At 48.6% G+C, this 12,394-nt stretch overlaps 3 protein-coding genes across 6 annotated transcripts; 1 reads left to right on the top strand and 2 right to left on the bottom strand.

Annotated features, from left to right (window-relative positions):
• Nucleotides 1-535: 535 nt before the first annotated feature.
• On the bottom strand, nucleotides 536-1,286 carry EMC6 (ER membrane protein complex subunit 6). The gene is made up of 2 exons (XM_021524927.2): nucleotides 1,180-1,286; nucleotides 536-1,083 (listed from the first exon to the last, which is right to left on the bottom strand). The coding sequence occupies exon 2, from the start codon at nucleotides 1,039-1,041 to the stop codon at nucleotides 709-711; it is 333 nt and encodes a 110-aa protein (XP_021380602.1). The 5' UTR covers nucleotides 1,042-1,083; nucleotides 1,180-1,286; the 3' UTR covers nucleotides 536-708.
• A 287-nt stretch (nucleotides 1,287-1,573) lies between these two features.
• On the top strand, nucleotides 1,574-5,266 carry TAX1BP3 (Tax1 binding protein 3). Of its 2 annotated transcripts, XM_021524918.2 has the most exons (4): nucleotides 1,574-1,659; nucleotides 3,044-3,163; nucleotides 3,436-3,513; nucleotides 3,741-5,266. In XM_021524918.2, exons 1-4 carry the CDS (start codon nucleotides 1,621-1,623, stop codon nucleotides 3,876-3,878), a joined length of 375 nt encoding a protein of 124 aa, XP_021380593.1. In that variant the 5' UTR covers nucleotides 1,574-1,620; the 3' UTR covers nucleotides 3,879-5,266. The 2 variants fall into 2 exon arrangements, with proteins under 2 accessions (XP_021380593.1, XP_021380594.1); XM_021524919.3 differs by lacking the exon at nucleotides 3,044-3,163.
• A 276-nt stretch (nucleotides 5,267-5,542) lies between these two features.
• CTNS (cystinosin, lysosomal cystine transporter) lies at nucleotides 5,543-12,393 on the bottom strand. 3 transcript variants are annotated; one of them, XM_021524916.2, is made up of 11 exons: nucleotides 12,281-12,393; nucleotides 11,813-11,886; nucleotides 10,954-11,032; nucleotides 10,346-10,430; nucleotides 10,156-10,259; nucleotides 9,159-9,290; nucleotides 8,339-8,438; nucleotides 8,126-8,245; nucleotides 6,908-7,078; nucleotides 6,587-6,704; nucleotides 5,543-6,232 (listed from the first exon to the last, which is right to left on the bottom strand). In XM_021524916.2, exons 2-11 carry the CDS (start codon nucleotides 11,874-11,876, stop codon nucleotides 6,102-6,104), a joined length of 1,104 nt encoding a protein of 367 aa, XP_021380591.2. In that variant the 5' UTR covers nucleotides 11,877-11,886; nucleotides 12,281-12,393; the 3' UTR covers nucleotides 5,543-6,101. The 3 variants fall into 3 exon arrangements, with proteins under 3 accessions (XP_021380591.2, XP_021380592.2, XP_021380590.2); XM_021524917.2 differs by lacking the exon at nucleotides 12,281-12,393 and adding an exon at nucleotides 12,154-12,255; XM_021524915.2 differs by lacking the exon at nucleotides 12,281-12,393 and adding an exon at nucleotides 12,051-12,110.
• Nucleotide 12,394: the final 1 nt, after the last annotated feature.

Raw genomic sequence — 12,394 nt, forward strand, 5'->3', positions numbered from 1 at the left:
TGACTTTTTTTTTCTCCTTGTGTTTCTTGTTCAGCAATAAAATGTGTCACTTCAGGCCAGTGCTCCCTGGGAGTGTTCTGTAAGTGTTTTTTCAGGTCACACCACCTTCTCCTGGTGATAGTGATGTGAGCACATTGATGAATCACTTATTTTCACAGAACAGGGCTATAGGAAAGGCATTACCTGGATGGTGCGTGATGGAATTATCCCCTATTGTGGCTGTTCTAGAGACCAGTGACAGTGCCATTTACTGATGGCAGTCAGGGAAGAGAGCATTTGCATGTATGTTTCTGTGCCAAACCTTTACATCCACTTAGTTATTTCCTTTTGTCAGCAAAATTATTTTTAAGTAATTTAATTATTTCAGGTTGCCGTGTTACTGCTGTAATGTTTGTGTGTAGGGACAGGCAGCACATCCAGAGGGGATTGTAACTGGTGTGTGTATCCAGGGAATATATCAATCAAACCCCACAGCTGTGCCTGCTCTTAGGGACAGAAATTACCCCCTAACAAGGAAACAAGGAGGCATCCAAGCGGTGCTTCACATTCAGTTTTAATAGAACAGTGCTACTGATTAATTTGTACTTGGACATAATTTACCAACAGCATTAACGACACGAGCCACGGACAACAGTGTGGAAAGTGAGCCGGCCTATGGTGTAGTGACTTTTGGCAACAGTCCCGCCGCTCCGTCCGCCGCGGAGCTGCTCAGTACACGTGAACCATTCCGTACAGGAAAGTCCAGAACAGGACGTAGGTGAAGAGCCCTCCCACCAGCCCCCCCGTGAACAGCGGCCTCCGCGACTTGAAGTACTTGTTCCACCGCCGCCCGGCTTTCAGCACCAGCAGCACGGAGAGGAGGACGGAGGCCAGGAAGTAGAAGATGAAGCCGTGCAGGCCGGTGAGGCCGAGGATGCCGGCCGTGGCGCCCGACAGGGCGGACACCGAGGTGCGGCAATAGTCCAGGATGGCCGCGTTGCCCCGCACCGCCGCCTCGCTGATGAACTGCGGCCCCTCGCGCTTGGCCACCACGGCGGCCATGGCTCCGCGCCGGGCTCGGGCAGCTCCTCGCTCGCACCGACACTGAGGTGAAGCAAACGCGCTGTACGAGCCCGCCCGCCCTCAGGCCGCCGGGAGAGCCCCGCGGGCCCTCCCGCCGCCCCTCCCCTTCCTCCGTACCTCTCATCCACGGCGGCGCCCAGCCCCGCCGCTCCGTCAGGCCTCGCACCGCGCCGAGGGACCCCGCTCAGCGCCCGTCACCGCGGGCCGCCCGCCGGGCCCGGCCCGCCCCGACCGCGCCGCCGCCACCGCCCGGCCGCCATCTTGCCTTGGGGGCCGACGGGACGCGGCCGCGCGGGCGGCGCGCCGTGGGCGGGGCGGCTGCGGATTGGCTGGCGGGGAGCGAAGGGCGGGGTCGGATTGGCTGGCGGGGAGCGAAGGGCGGGGTCGGATTGGCTGGCGGGGAGCGAAGGGCGGGGTCGGATTGGCTGGCGGGGAGCGAAGGGCGGGGTCGGATTGGCTGGCGGGGAGCGAAGGGCGGGGTCGGATTGGCTGGCGGGGAGCGGGAGGCGGGGCCGGGCGAGGCGCTTTTGTTCGGGCGGCGGCGGTGGCGGGGCGGACATGGCGTTCGTACCGGGGCAGCCGGTCACCGCCGTGGTGGTGAGTGGGCACGGGAGGGGCGGGCACGGCGTTCCTACCGGCCCAGCCGGTCACCATTATCCCGGGGATACCGTGCCGAGGTGGCGGCTGCTGGCGGGGATGGAGAGGTGGATGCGGGTGGTGCCCGGCAGCGCCCTGCGCGCTGTCACGGGCGGAGGTGCCGCCCCGGGGCAGCTCCGGTTCGCGGGTGCGGGGAAGGAGCGGGCGAAGGCTGCGGGGTTAGGCACGGCACACGGGTGACGGTGCCGGTGCCCGGCAGTCGGAGGGTGGAGGTCCCCGGGCAGCCCCGCTCCGCGGCCGCTCTGTCCGCAGCGCCGCCGGCCCCGGTTGCCGCCCCGCAGCCGCTCCCCGCTGCGTGGGCTGTCAGATTCTCCGTCCGGGATAGCGGCTGGGAGAACAGAGCGGAAACTCCGCCGGGCGGAGGGACCGACCCCCGGCCGGGGATGCTCGGGCGTTGCTTTAGAGAAGAGGGAGCGAGAGACACGCGTTCTCCCGGTACCGGGACCCCGCGGCAGCCGAGCCCAATCTCGGTGCGGATCCCCCTCTGCGAGGGCAGAGCAGGATAAGCACCTGCGTGTCTGGGTGGGGTTAGGAAGCAGAGCTTTTAAAGGGAGATAATGGCTTTAATCAGCACGAAGTGCGAGTGAGGGATTTGTGCTTTCCTCTGCCTGCAGCGGTAACTGGGGTTGTGCTTGCGTGGATGGCTCCGATGTTTGGAATCCAGGGAGTTTGGAATTCAGTGGGGAAGTTCAGGGTCTGTGTGACAGGGCCATGAGAGGAGAATCACAGAGTGGTTTGGGTTGGAAGGCACCCATGAAGGTAATCTCATCCAATCCCCTGCAATGAGCAGGAACATCTTCCATTAGATAGGGTCGTAGCACTTTTCGAGAGGTTGCTGTGTCAGTTAAGACCGTGGCTTTTCACCCTGGCTCAGGAATTAATTGCACCAGCTGGCATTTCTACAATGCTGACATAATGCACAAAGCTGGTCAGATGCCTCTGTGCATCAGGCAGTGAGGAACCTGCCCCGGGTTACAAAAGTTATCCTGAAAAAGAGCCATCCTAATAATAGGTTGTTATTTCTGCTGATAGGACTAGCAGGAACATAAGGCATGTGGATAATGAGCAAGATGAGGCTGGTCATGAGTAACTGCTGGTTATCAAGGCATGAGTCATGTTTAAAGAGACCTGCTCTGGTTTTAGTGTTGTTCCCTTCTATTCCTGGGCAGGCAGGACAGCTCTGAGTAATTGAGGGGCTGGGCTGTGTCGTGGGATCTCTGTGAAAAACAGTCTAACTGGATCTGAATTATCAGCGTCTGAAATGCACTTGAGATTTCTTCCACTTGTCACAATGCTCAGCTATTTGATCTCTTTCTCTTTCCAGCAAAGAATTGAAATACATAAGCTTCGTCAAGGTGACAATTTAATTCTGGGATTCAGCATTGGGGGTGGCATTGATCAGGACCCTACTCAGAATCCTTTCTCTGAAGATAAGACTGACAAGGTCAGATAATCTTTTTCTGTAGCAAGTCCCTCTCCCAAAGGCTGACCCAAGTCATCATCTGCCCTCTACCACAGCTACTCTCTTGCCCCATTATCACTTGTAGATCCAGTTATTCAAGTGACTTCTACACCTTTTCTATTTTCCAACATTGCATGAGCCTGTTTTTAACTAAAATCTCATAATACACTAGAGTTTTTCTGTGTTGTCAATCAAATGGCCCTTGAATACTGAATCCTTCCACATTTAGTAAATGAGCACTAATTTTTTCCCAGGGTATCTACGTAACAAGGGTGACACAGGGAGGCCCGGCAGAAGTTGCAGGACTCCAGATTGGAGATAAGATCATGCAGGTAAGCACCAAGATAAGACAGTAGTGATGTAGTACCAGCTGCACCCTGCAGAGAAGCATCTGCTGGGGAAAATAATCTTCTGGGTACTTACCAGGACAGTTTGTAGGGTTTATAAATAAACTGAGCTGTGGCATAAAACCATATCCACTACATGGTTCTGATAGAACAGTTACAGGACACCTGTGAGTCCTTGCATTTGCCTTATTTTATGTTTTTTTTTTTCCCAGGTGAATGGCTGGGATATGACAATGGTGACCCATGACCAGGCCAGGAAGAGGCTGACCAAAAGGAATGAGGAGGTGGTACGGCTGCTGGTGACCAGGCAGTCCCTGCAGAAGGCTGTGCAGCAATCCATGATGTCCTAATCCATCATCCAGCTGGGGAGGGGGTGGGAAGGGAGATGTATAGACTGCTATCAAAGAAAGAAGCAACTATTAGACTGGAACAGGTTGTCTGGAAGGAGTGCATGTTCCTACCTGTGGTAAACACTACTTTTTTATTTTAACTTCTTCTGGTGTAACTGGCAGTAGTAAAACAATACTCCCCTCAGCAGAGTGCTTCTCTAAAGTCTGCCCTGCAGGTACATGGCAAGACTTCTGTAGTCATGACTTTCAGGACAGGACAGACCCAAGTTATCTAAGAGCAACTGGAAAAGCCTTAACTTGGACAGGATTCTTCTGTAGCACAAAAGCCTCCTATTTTAGGAGGAAATGTGGTTTCTGCTATGGGAGACCAGAGGGTTTGCTGTGCCTAAGCTTTTAGAAGGGAGCTGTCCTGTCCCCCACATTGCTACCAAATTCATATGCCAGAGTTAAGAGCTGCACAGTGCTGTGGGGAGGAGCACTGTACTAATCCTTCACTGTGTGCAAGATAGAGAGTGGCTGAAAGGTTTGGGGCATTACAGTTTCCTGCAAAGATTCCCTGGACAAAGCAGCCTCTTGAGGCAAGAAACAGCTGAGTAACAAACAAGTGTTAGATCAATGCCTGTGAAGTACACTACAATTTAATGGACACTACAGTTCAACCTCACTGGCAGGGTAAAACCTGAATTCTCCTTACTCCCAGTTTGTACCATCAGCTGAATTGAGTTTAATTGAGCAGGAAACAAAGCAATGTTCCTGAACCTACCAGAAATGCTGCTCATAGCTGTAGAGTTTTCAGGCCTTCATTCCACTTCTATCTGACTTGAAATGGGAGGGATTTTGGTTTGTGTTTTAGAAGTTTCTGCTTAAATCAGTGATTTATTGGATGGAAGAGATGACTATGCCAGTAATTTGCAGAAGTGCCTCTTGACCAAATTTAAACTTCTAGTAGGATACTAAGTGTTTTAAATCAACATGCCACAGGACTGAAGAGTCTTGCTGCAACTCTAAGTCCATGATCTAGCATCCTGTGGTTTGTTAGCCAGTTAGCTTTACAATTATCCAAAACCTGGAGTTTTTAATCCTTTTCAGTTGATCTATACATATCTATAGTTTCTTTAAGCAGCCTTGAGGTAAGCTGTTGTAAATAGAGCATGAGGAGGTGGCCAACTAATTTATTCAGTACCTCACTGCAGCAGATGCCTACTTACCAATTTTATATCTCTGGAATTACTACAATTCTGCTTTGGAATTTTGTAATTTAAGAATTCAGTAGTAAATTTTAAGTCTTTCAAGTTGGAGTTATTTTTGTTACTATAAAGATACACTGCTATTTGTACTGCTTTTTTCACTTGATTTTACACACAATAAAACAAAATTGGTTTTCCTGAGTTGTTTTTCCTTATATTTGAGTGTGCCATATGACTTGGGTGCCTCTAGCTGTGACCTTTTTTGGCTTAAGAGTAGATTGTGGAATTACTGAGATCAGTAAGGTCTAGTTTCACTGATGGGGAACTGTCAAACCTCATCTGAGATCTAGTTTTCCTTAGGTTGACACCTAGAAAGACACATAAGGTTCTAAGCATTCAAGTATAAATGCACAGATTCCCTTCTAATTACTTGTCTTAGCACCTTTGAAAGAGCTTTCAGTGAAATAAGAATACAGCTTCTGGTTTTTTAGGATTTTTTTTAATAAAGAGTTCAAATTGTACCAACCCCATTATTGTGATGTACTGCTGTGGCCAGCCTGAGTGGTGATGGACTGTGAGCTGTCTGGGAAAGGTCAGCAGCAGCACTTGGATCCACAGACAGCCTTCAGTCATTACTTAAAGATATTAAGTGGTTGCTTAAACATGATTCAGATTTTTGGAAGACAGAACTCTGCTCTTTGTGCTTCACCTCCAATCAGAAAGACATCACTTTGGTCTTTCTCTTCCCTGTGGTTGGTGAAAAAAGAGCCATGTGTTGCTTGGACAGCTCCTTCTGAGCTGTGTGTGCAGCTCCATCAGGCACGAGTCTCCCATGTGCAGCTGAGAGCTTGCTGTCCTTAAGGCATCTGGCAGCCAGTGCTTGGCAAGGCAACATTTTGTGTTCCAGCCCAGAGAGGATCAAGTGACAGAGATCAGAATCAGTATTTCTGGTAACTGGCAGCAAGAATCTTGAAAGCCCTCAGACAGGGTAGGGCCAAGTTCAGTTTAAAGTTTTAATCTCCACAAGTGATGTTTGTTATTCACAAGGTTCATACCCTCGTCTCCTGTACAGGCAGTAGTGCTGGGCCATGAAAACAATATCAAAGACAATGGAGAAGACACCCAGGCCAAACTTGGTTGGATCTCCAAAGATTAACCTCCACTCATCTGTCAAACACAAAATTAGAGTTAAGTCTGACTCCTCAAGTGTAGTCTTGTCTTCAGACCCTTTAGAGAAGTTCATGTCTATTACCTGGACTGCTCAGACACACCTAAAACTAACTGCAGTGCACACCTTATGCAAAGTTAATTAATAACTGTTCCTGTGGTTTCTTCAGGATGACTACTTCATTTTATATCTTGAGGGAATATGAACAGATCCTTTATCCTTTCTATAAGAACAGCTCCCCACACAGAGCACAAACATCATTCTTCTGAGATAACCTTCTGCTTTATATCTGCTTTATATCTGCTTTGCAGTGGGACTTTCCATCCCATTAAGCACCTCAGTTCCAGGCTTACCATTGTTGTATGACTGCAGAAACATTTGGAGAAGGCTGAAGCTTCCCCCAGTGAAGTCCAGTAACACATTTCCAATACTCCATCCCTCAGTGCTCTTCCTACGGAAATTCATGTAGGCCTGGGAGTGTGACAGAAGTCAGTCAGAGTGTCATGCACAGGCATTTGGGATTGAATTTCAAGCAGCTTTCAGTACAATTCTACTGGTTTGTCACTGTTAATAAATAATCATTGGTGGTTTAGTCTCTTCAGACTTTCAAGAGCATGCACTGCAGCTTTAGGGTGGCAGGGATATGGAATGCAAGCAGAATAATTCAGATTTACCTGTGGGAAGTATTTTATGAGTGTGACTGCTAACTTAATGTAGGAGAAGCAGAACAAGAACTGCAGCCATGTCATCACCTCAGCTGCAGCCAGGAACAGCGTTGTGAAGGTGAAGATCCATGCAAGTGCCAGGAGTCCAACAACAACTTTGGATACTTTCTGACCTGCTCTCTGAAATACAAACACAGATACATTTTGGCCAGGTCACACATCCCCAGACACAAAGATACAGTTTGCTCAGGATCATGCAATGCTACACTCCAAACCTGTTTTACCAGTCAGGCTGGTACCACAAGGAGAACTTTAAAATTAAGCAAGTGCTACAGCAGCCAGCTGGAGGCTTCCAAGAGCTGAAGAGCAATATTCATATCAATAATTTAAAACACTGCTGTCCCTGAGCAAGAGGCAGCAGTGTTCTTGAGTATTTATGGTGCATAATCTGTAACAAATCTCCAAAATGCAACCTGATGAGATCAAGAGTTCCTGTAGGCACAAAAGGCTGATAATACCATTATGGTAAAAGATTTATGGTTGCTTTCTAATTCTTCAATAGAAAAATTCTGTAGTACCTGTCAATGATGACAGATGGGCTGTTACAGTTTTAGATTTAGCATGACCAGAGGAAGAACCCCAAGAGGGAAACAGTTACCATCTAGAGAAAATTGGCCTGTTCAGATGAGAGTCGTTTACAGTGAAAATCAAACAAAGAACCACCTGGCTGAAACAATCAATGGGATTAAGTAAGAATCACTTGACTGTAACAATCAGTCTCACTTGAAAAGGTGAGAATTATGAAAGGGCATTTACAGCTGTTTTAGGAAAGCAGTTGAAAAAACTGTGTTTAAATTGCAGGGAGTATCTAAAGCCCTATCATAGCTTGAAGAATGCTCCAAAGAAACAGCAAAGCATTTGTGCTGTGAAGAGCTGTAATCTATGTGCTGGCTAGTGATCTATTTGGGAACTTTATGAACTTGGCTGTTTGCCTCAGTTATTTTGAGTCCCTTAGGAGTTTACTTATGAGCTCAGAACATCCACGAGGCTGAAGTAGATAAGATTTGCTCAGGAAAGCTGAAGGCAGCTAGACTGTGAAGGTTGGCTCCTGTGATGGCCGGTGGAAGTGCAGGGAATTTGGGATTTTGGAGCCCAAATGGAGCAGGGAGGTGCCTGGCAGAGGGAGGTCTGGCAGAGCCCACAGGTGAACCCAGCACCCAGACCCACCTCGTAGATGCAGCACTGGATGATGGTGAGGAGGGTCAGGGCTACTGCGTGGAGACTGAAGAAAACATCATTGATGGCCACAGGGTTCACCCCGCTGGGATAACTGACCAGGAATTCCTCCTAAAGGTAAGAGAAAGCAAAACCAGCCACGTGTCTTAACTCCCTACTGCACATACCCACCCCCACCACATGCTAAGACACAATTATGCTTACCTTAATTAAGGGAATCCAGAAGAGCCCAACATTAAACACACTGTATGCTATAAAGCCAGTGAGGTTTAATGCTATGAAGTCAAAGCTTAGTCCAACAACACTAGAGAAGGGGGGGGGGGAAAAAGAGAAACATGCATTAGAGAGTTACAGGCAGTTCCAGGGACAAATTGACCCTGGAATGTATTTATTTAAAGCAGTTTGTGGTGAAAGCAAAAGCTTCAGGCATTGTGACCACACAACACTGTGAGTTCATCAGGACTCGGGGTGAAATAACAGAGCTCACATGGATCAATTTTTGTCTTTGCTCTTTAACTGCAGCGCTCCATGAGCTCAGCCTGTCTGATAAAGCCCTTCCAGCCTGAATCCATAAAGCACAAGTGCATCATTGCCAGGTCAAATGGTTTCATTTTCATATATGATAATGTTCCTACCTCGAGTCACTTAGCTCAAGGGGAGCTTGGCCTAATGATGACACTATAAGGAGGTGTCTGAGAAACACCTCTCAAGGCTGGTAATCTCTGAAAGTGATTATCACAGCTGCCTCAGCCAGGTGATTTACAACACAGCACCAAAAGGAATGGGGAAGTCTCCTCTATCACAAATTCGTATTAGATGCCAAATCTTAGGATCAGGTGTTTGTAGGATGCACTTGGTTTCCCTCTAACCTGCCTACATAAAATCTCACTAGGGCTGCAATTATTCAGACCCTACCTTTGCATTTTTCCCCCCCCTTTCCACAGAAAATTCCAAATAACCAAGACTGAAGCTAGGAACATGATTTGCAGAAGTGCTTTAGTGACTTGCAAACACATCTCTTTACCTTTTCCTTCGCCAGTTCTCAAAGAGTTGAGGATAAAAGGAGATGGACCAGGCGATGAAATAGATCCAGCCAATCACCTCATCAGCATATCTCACTATGATGCTGTGAATCACTTGAAATTGAATCCTATGCCTGATGGTGAATGGAAGAAGAATAAGTTAATTAATGCTTTTTTCAGGAGATTTTATCATATTCTTCTCTGAGAGAAGAGAGTCCAGGTGTTGAGACACGACAATAAAGATTCAGTTGGGTTCAGCTGAGTTGCTCCCCTTTTCATTTGTGACCTTGTTATGTTTGGGACATCTCCCACTCCCCAAGTCTTTCCTTTCCATCCTTTTACCATGGGAATGTTCCCAAAGGTCACTTTGTACCTGTGGCTTCCACTCTCTCAGCACAGGGTCTGTGAGGCAAGAGCAGAGCTGCACTCCTCACCCTTGTGATTGTGCTGCCCTGTGAGCGTTCCACGTGCTGGCCTCTGCCTTCACCTCGAGTCTCAAAAGCAGAAGCAAAACAAGGAAGTAAAACAAGAGTACCCTGTTGCTCAGTAATATCTGAGCCATAGGCAAATGCAATCGAGCTTTCTCCATCTGGCTAGGATTTTCCCAGGAGGGAGAACTGGCATTTGTGAGGAGAGGGCTCCCCTAACTGACACACCCCAGGAAGTCCAGAACAAATCCTGCGCAGTAAGAACAGCATCCCACTGGATACTGACAGCCAAATGCTTCCCAGAGGAGTAAAGCTGTCATGTAATCTTCATACTTTTGGGAGGCACTATTAAAACCAGACTAAGGAGCCATGAGAACTCAGTCATCTTGTAATTAAATCTACGACACCACTCAGCTTCTGTACCCTCTATTTATCTGAGTACTTGGGGATTTGCTGCAGGGTTTACCACATCTTCTTAACTGCATCCCACCCATTTAACTCCTAGGAATAGTTACCCCAACTTTTAGGAAGCTACAGGATAGTAAGTAGAACAAAAAAACCAGTTTCTCACCCGGTTAAGTTGGAATTATTTGGATAAAGGTGAACTGTTACTTGTCCCACATCATCTGCTTTCACTTGGAAGGCTGCTTTAGTGTGACCTGCAGGGAACTGTACCTGCAAGGCAGAGCAGAGAGAAGAAAAAGGAGTTGCACCATAATAGCAGGAGCTTTTTGCATAAGGTTTCAAGTCTGTGCTCTCACCTCATCAGGAAGTTCAACAATGGTGCTGTGCTTTGAGGAGTGTGTAATATTAAGAGTTATCACCAGTGTCTCATTTAGTGGAGCCCTGAGAAGGCAGAAAAACAAGTTAGGCTGGTGCCTGAGCTCAGAGGTTGCTTTGGGTCTGCAAGGGAGCATCTGCTCAATCCTCTCAGCAATGAGCAGCCCACACACAACAGAACCTGCCTCATACTCAGAGGAACCAGCAGCAAACTGTGTGAGTATTGTACTGGTTCTTTTATCTGATCCAGTGATGGTTGTATGGCCACACTGTACTTTTCTCCACACAAGTGGCAAAGTCACCAAAAGATCCTGTCCTATCCTATCCTGGTGCTCATTACCCATGTACTTGGGGTGATGAAAGACAGAAATTACAGCAGAAAGACAAAACAAATAAAACCTTTCAAAGTGACACAGTTCTGCACAGCTTTCCTGAAGAACTCCACTGAGCATTTATCCAGGATGTAATCCTTCTAGGAAATGCAAGTTTTTCTTAAGCATCAATTTTTAGAAAGGGAGGAACTGCAAATTCACTTATGGAGGACAGCCCATGTTGCAAAGGGAAAGTAAAGCTTCAATCATGATGTTACCTCAGAGAGATAGTGACATTTGTTGAACTTCCACTTTCTAGAGAAACCACTTCAGGGACTGACAACACAATGGCTCCATCTGTGGGGGGGGAAAAAAACAACCCCACAAATCTCAATTAATATGAACAGCTCCTTCAGAAGAACAACCTACTCTTTTTTTTTTTGTGCCATAGATATTTTACCCCTTGGTCCCTGCAGTATCAGATAAATCAGATAAGTACACATGATAAAAAGCAAAGGGGGAGTACAGCTTATTTCAAGCCAACCAAACAACTTAAAAAGAGAAGTAAATAACTGTCGCTTGAACATGTTGCAAGTAATTTAAATGCTTGAAGTGTAACAAAAGTTCATGCCAAGGTAAGGTTATAGGGTACTGAAAACTCATCCTAGATCTTGATGTGATCCTGGTGATCTAGGAGTCATAAATGCCCCAAATTTAATATAAAAATTGTTTCTTGGGCTACAAATTCAATCCAAGTACGTTCAAGAGAATGTAAATTTACAGAAACAGAGAGAGATACAGGTTGCACAGGTTGGCCTCGACATCTTTTTTGTCTGTTGCCACATATTACACAGTGTCTGTGAGAAGTTAAGTGCAGAAGAGCTCCCCAGTTCATCACTGACTGCACCCCAGGCAATATTCAATCTGCAGAAGTGATTTTGGAGCACGAGGTGCACAGCCAGTGTAGTACAGTGTAGAAGCACACGAAGCCGAGCTAAGGCGTGAGAGAAGAGCTGATGGGAAGCATGGCACAGGTATCCCTGGAGAGATGTCATGGGATAACTAAAGAGCTGCCCTTTTCCATCTCTTTCTGGTCTGGAGCCCTGTGGGCCCAAGCTGGGCTGACCAAACACTCACCGCCAGGCCCCAGCAGCGCCAGCGAGACGCTCAGCAGGGCGGGGAGCAGGTATCGCGTCCTCATGGTGGAAAAACTACGGAAAAAGCAGAGAGAAGCTTTCCTCAGCACCCACACGGCCACACAGCCCATCCCCTCCGCTGGAAGCCGCGGCAAACAGCACCGCGATCCCCAGCCCGGCCGAGGGACCCTCAGCTCCCCTCGGAGGGCGCCGATCTCCCCGCCCGGGCACATCTTTACCTCAGCGCCGCTCCCGCGACGAACCCGCCCCACCCCAACGCGCGGGACTACAAATCTCGGCAGCCCCCGCGCCCCCCCCAGACCCTCGGCGCTGGCGGCGCACCGCGGTGCACGCTGGGACTTGTAGTCCTGCCGCCCTTTCCTCCGGCGCTCCGGCGGAGCGGGGTACGCGGTGCTTTGGAACGTGCCGCTGCCGAGGCGGCGGTACCGGGGAGCGGGTGGCAACCCACCCCGTTCAGTGCCCGCGCCGTCCCGGTTCTTCCCTTTTCAGCTCTCACGTGAGGCGATGGCCTGTGGACTCCCCGCCCAGCGCCCACCGCGTCGCTGCGTCCGCCCCCAGGGCC

The sequence above is a fragment of the Lonchura striata genome, chromosome 20 (assembly GCF_046129695.1).
Source record: "Lonchura striata isolate bLonStr1 chromosome 20, bLonStr1.mat, whole genome shotgun sequence".
Classification (NCBI taxonomy): domain Eukaryota; kingdom Metazoa; phylum Chordata; class Aves; order Passeriformes; family Estrildidae; genus Lonchura; species Lonchura striata.

Bases quoted from the DNA above. Each gene is read 5' to 3' on its own strand.
- EMC6 (XM_021524927.2), bottom strand. From the start codon at position 1,041: ATGGCCGCCGTGGTGGCCAAGCGCGAGGGGCCGCAGTTCATCAGCGAG.
- TAX1BP3 (XM_021524918.2), top strand. From the start codon at position 1,621: ATGGCGTTCGTACCGGGGCAGCCGGTCACCGCCGTGGTG. The intron at 3,164-3,435 runs GTCAGATAATCT...ATTTTTTCCCAG, and splicing joins CTGAAGATAAGACTGACAAG to GGTATCTACGTAACAAGGGT. The intron at 3,514-3,740 runs GTAAGCACCAAG...TTTTTTTCCCAG, and splicing joins TTGGAGATAAGATCATGCAG to GTGAATGGCTGGGATATGAC.
- CTNS (XM_021524916.2), bottom strand. From the start codon at position 11,876: ATGAGGACGCGATACCTGCTCCCCGCCCTGCTGAGCGTCTCGCTGGCG. The intron at 9,291-10,155 runs GTGAGAAACTGG...ATTCACCATCAG, and splicing joins AATAATTCCAACTTAACCGG to GCATAGGATTCAATTTCAAG. The intron at 8,439-9,158 runs GTAAAGAGATGT...CCCCTTCTCTAG, and splicing joins GAGAACTGGCGAAGGAAAAG to TGTTGTTGGACTAAGCTTTG.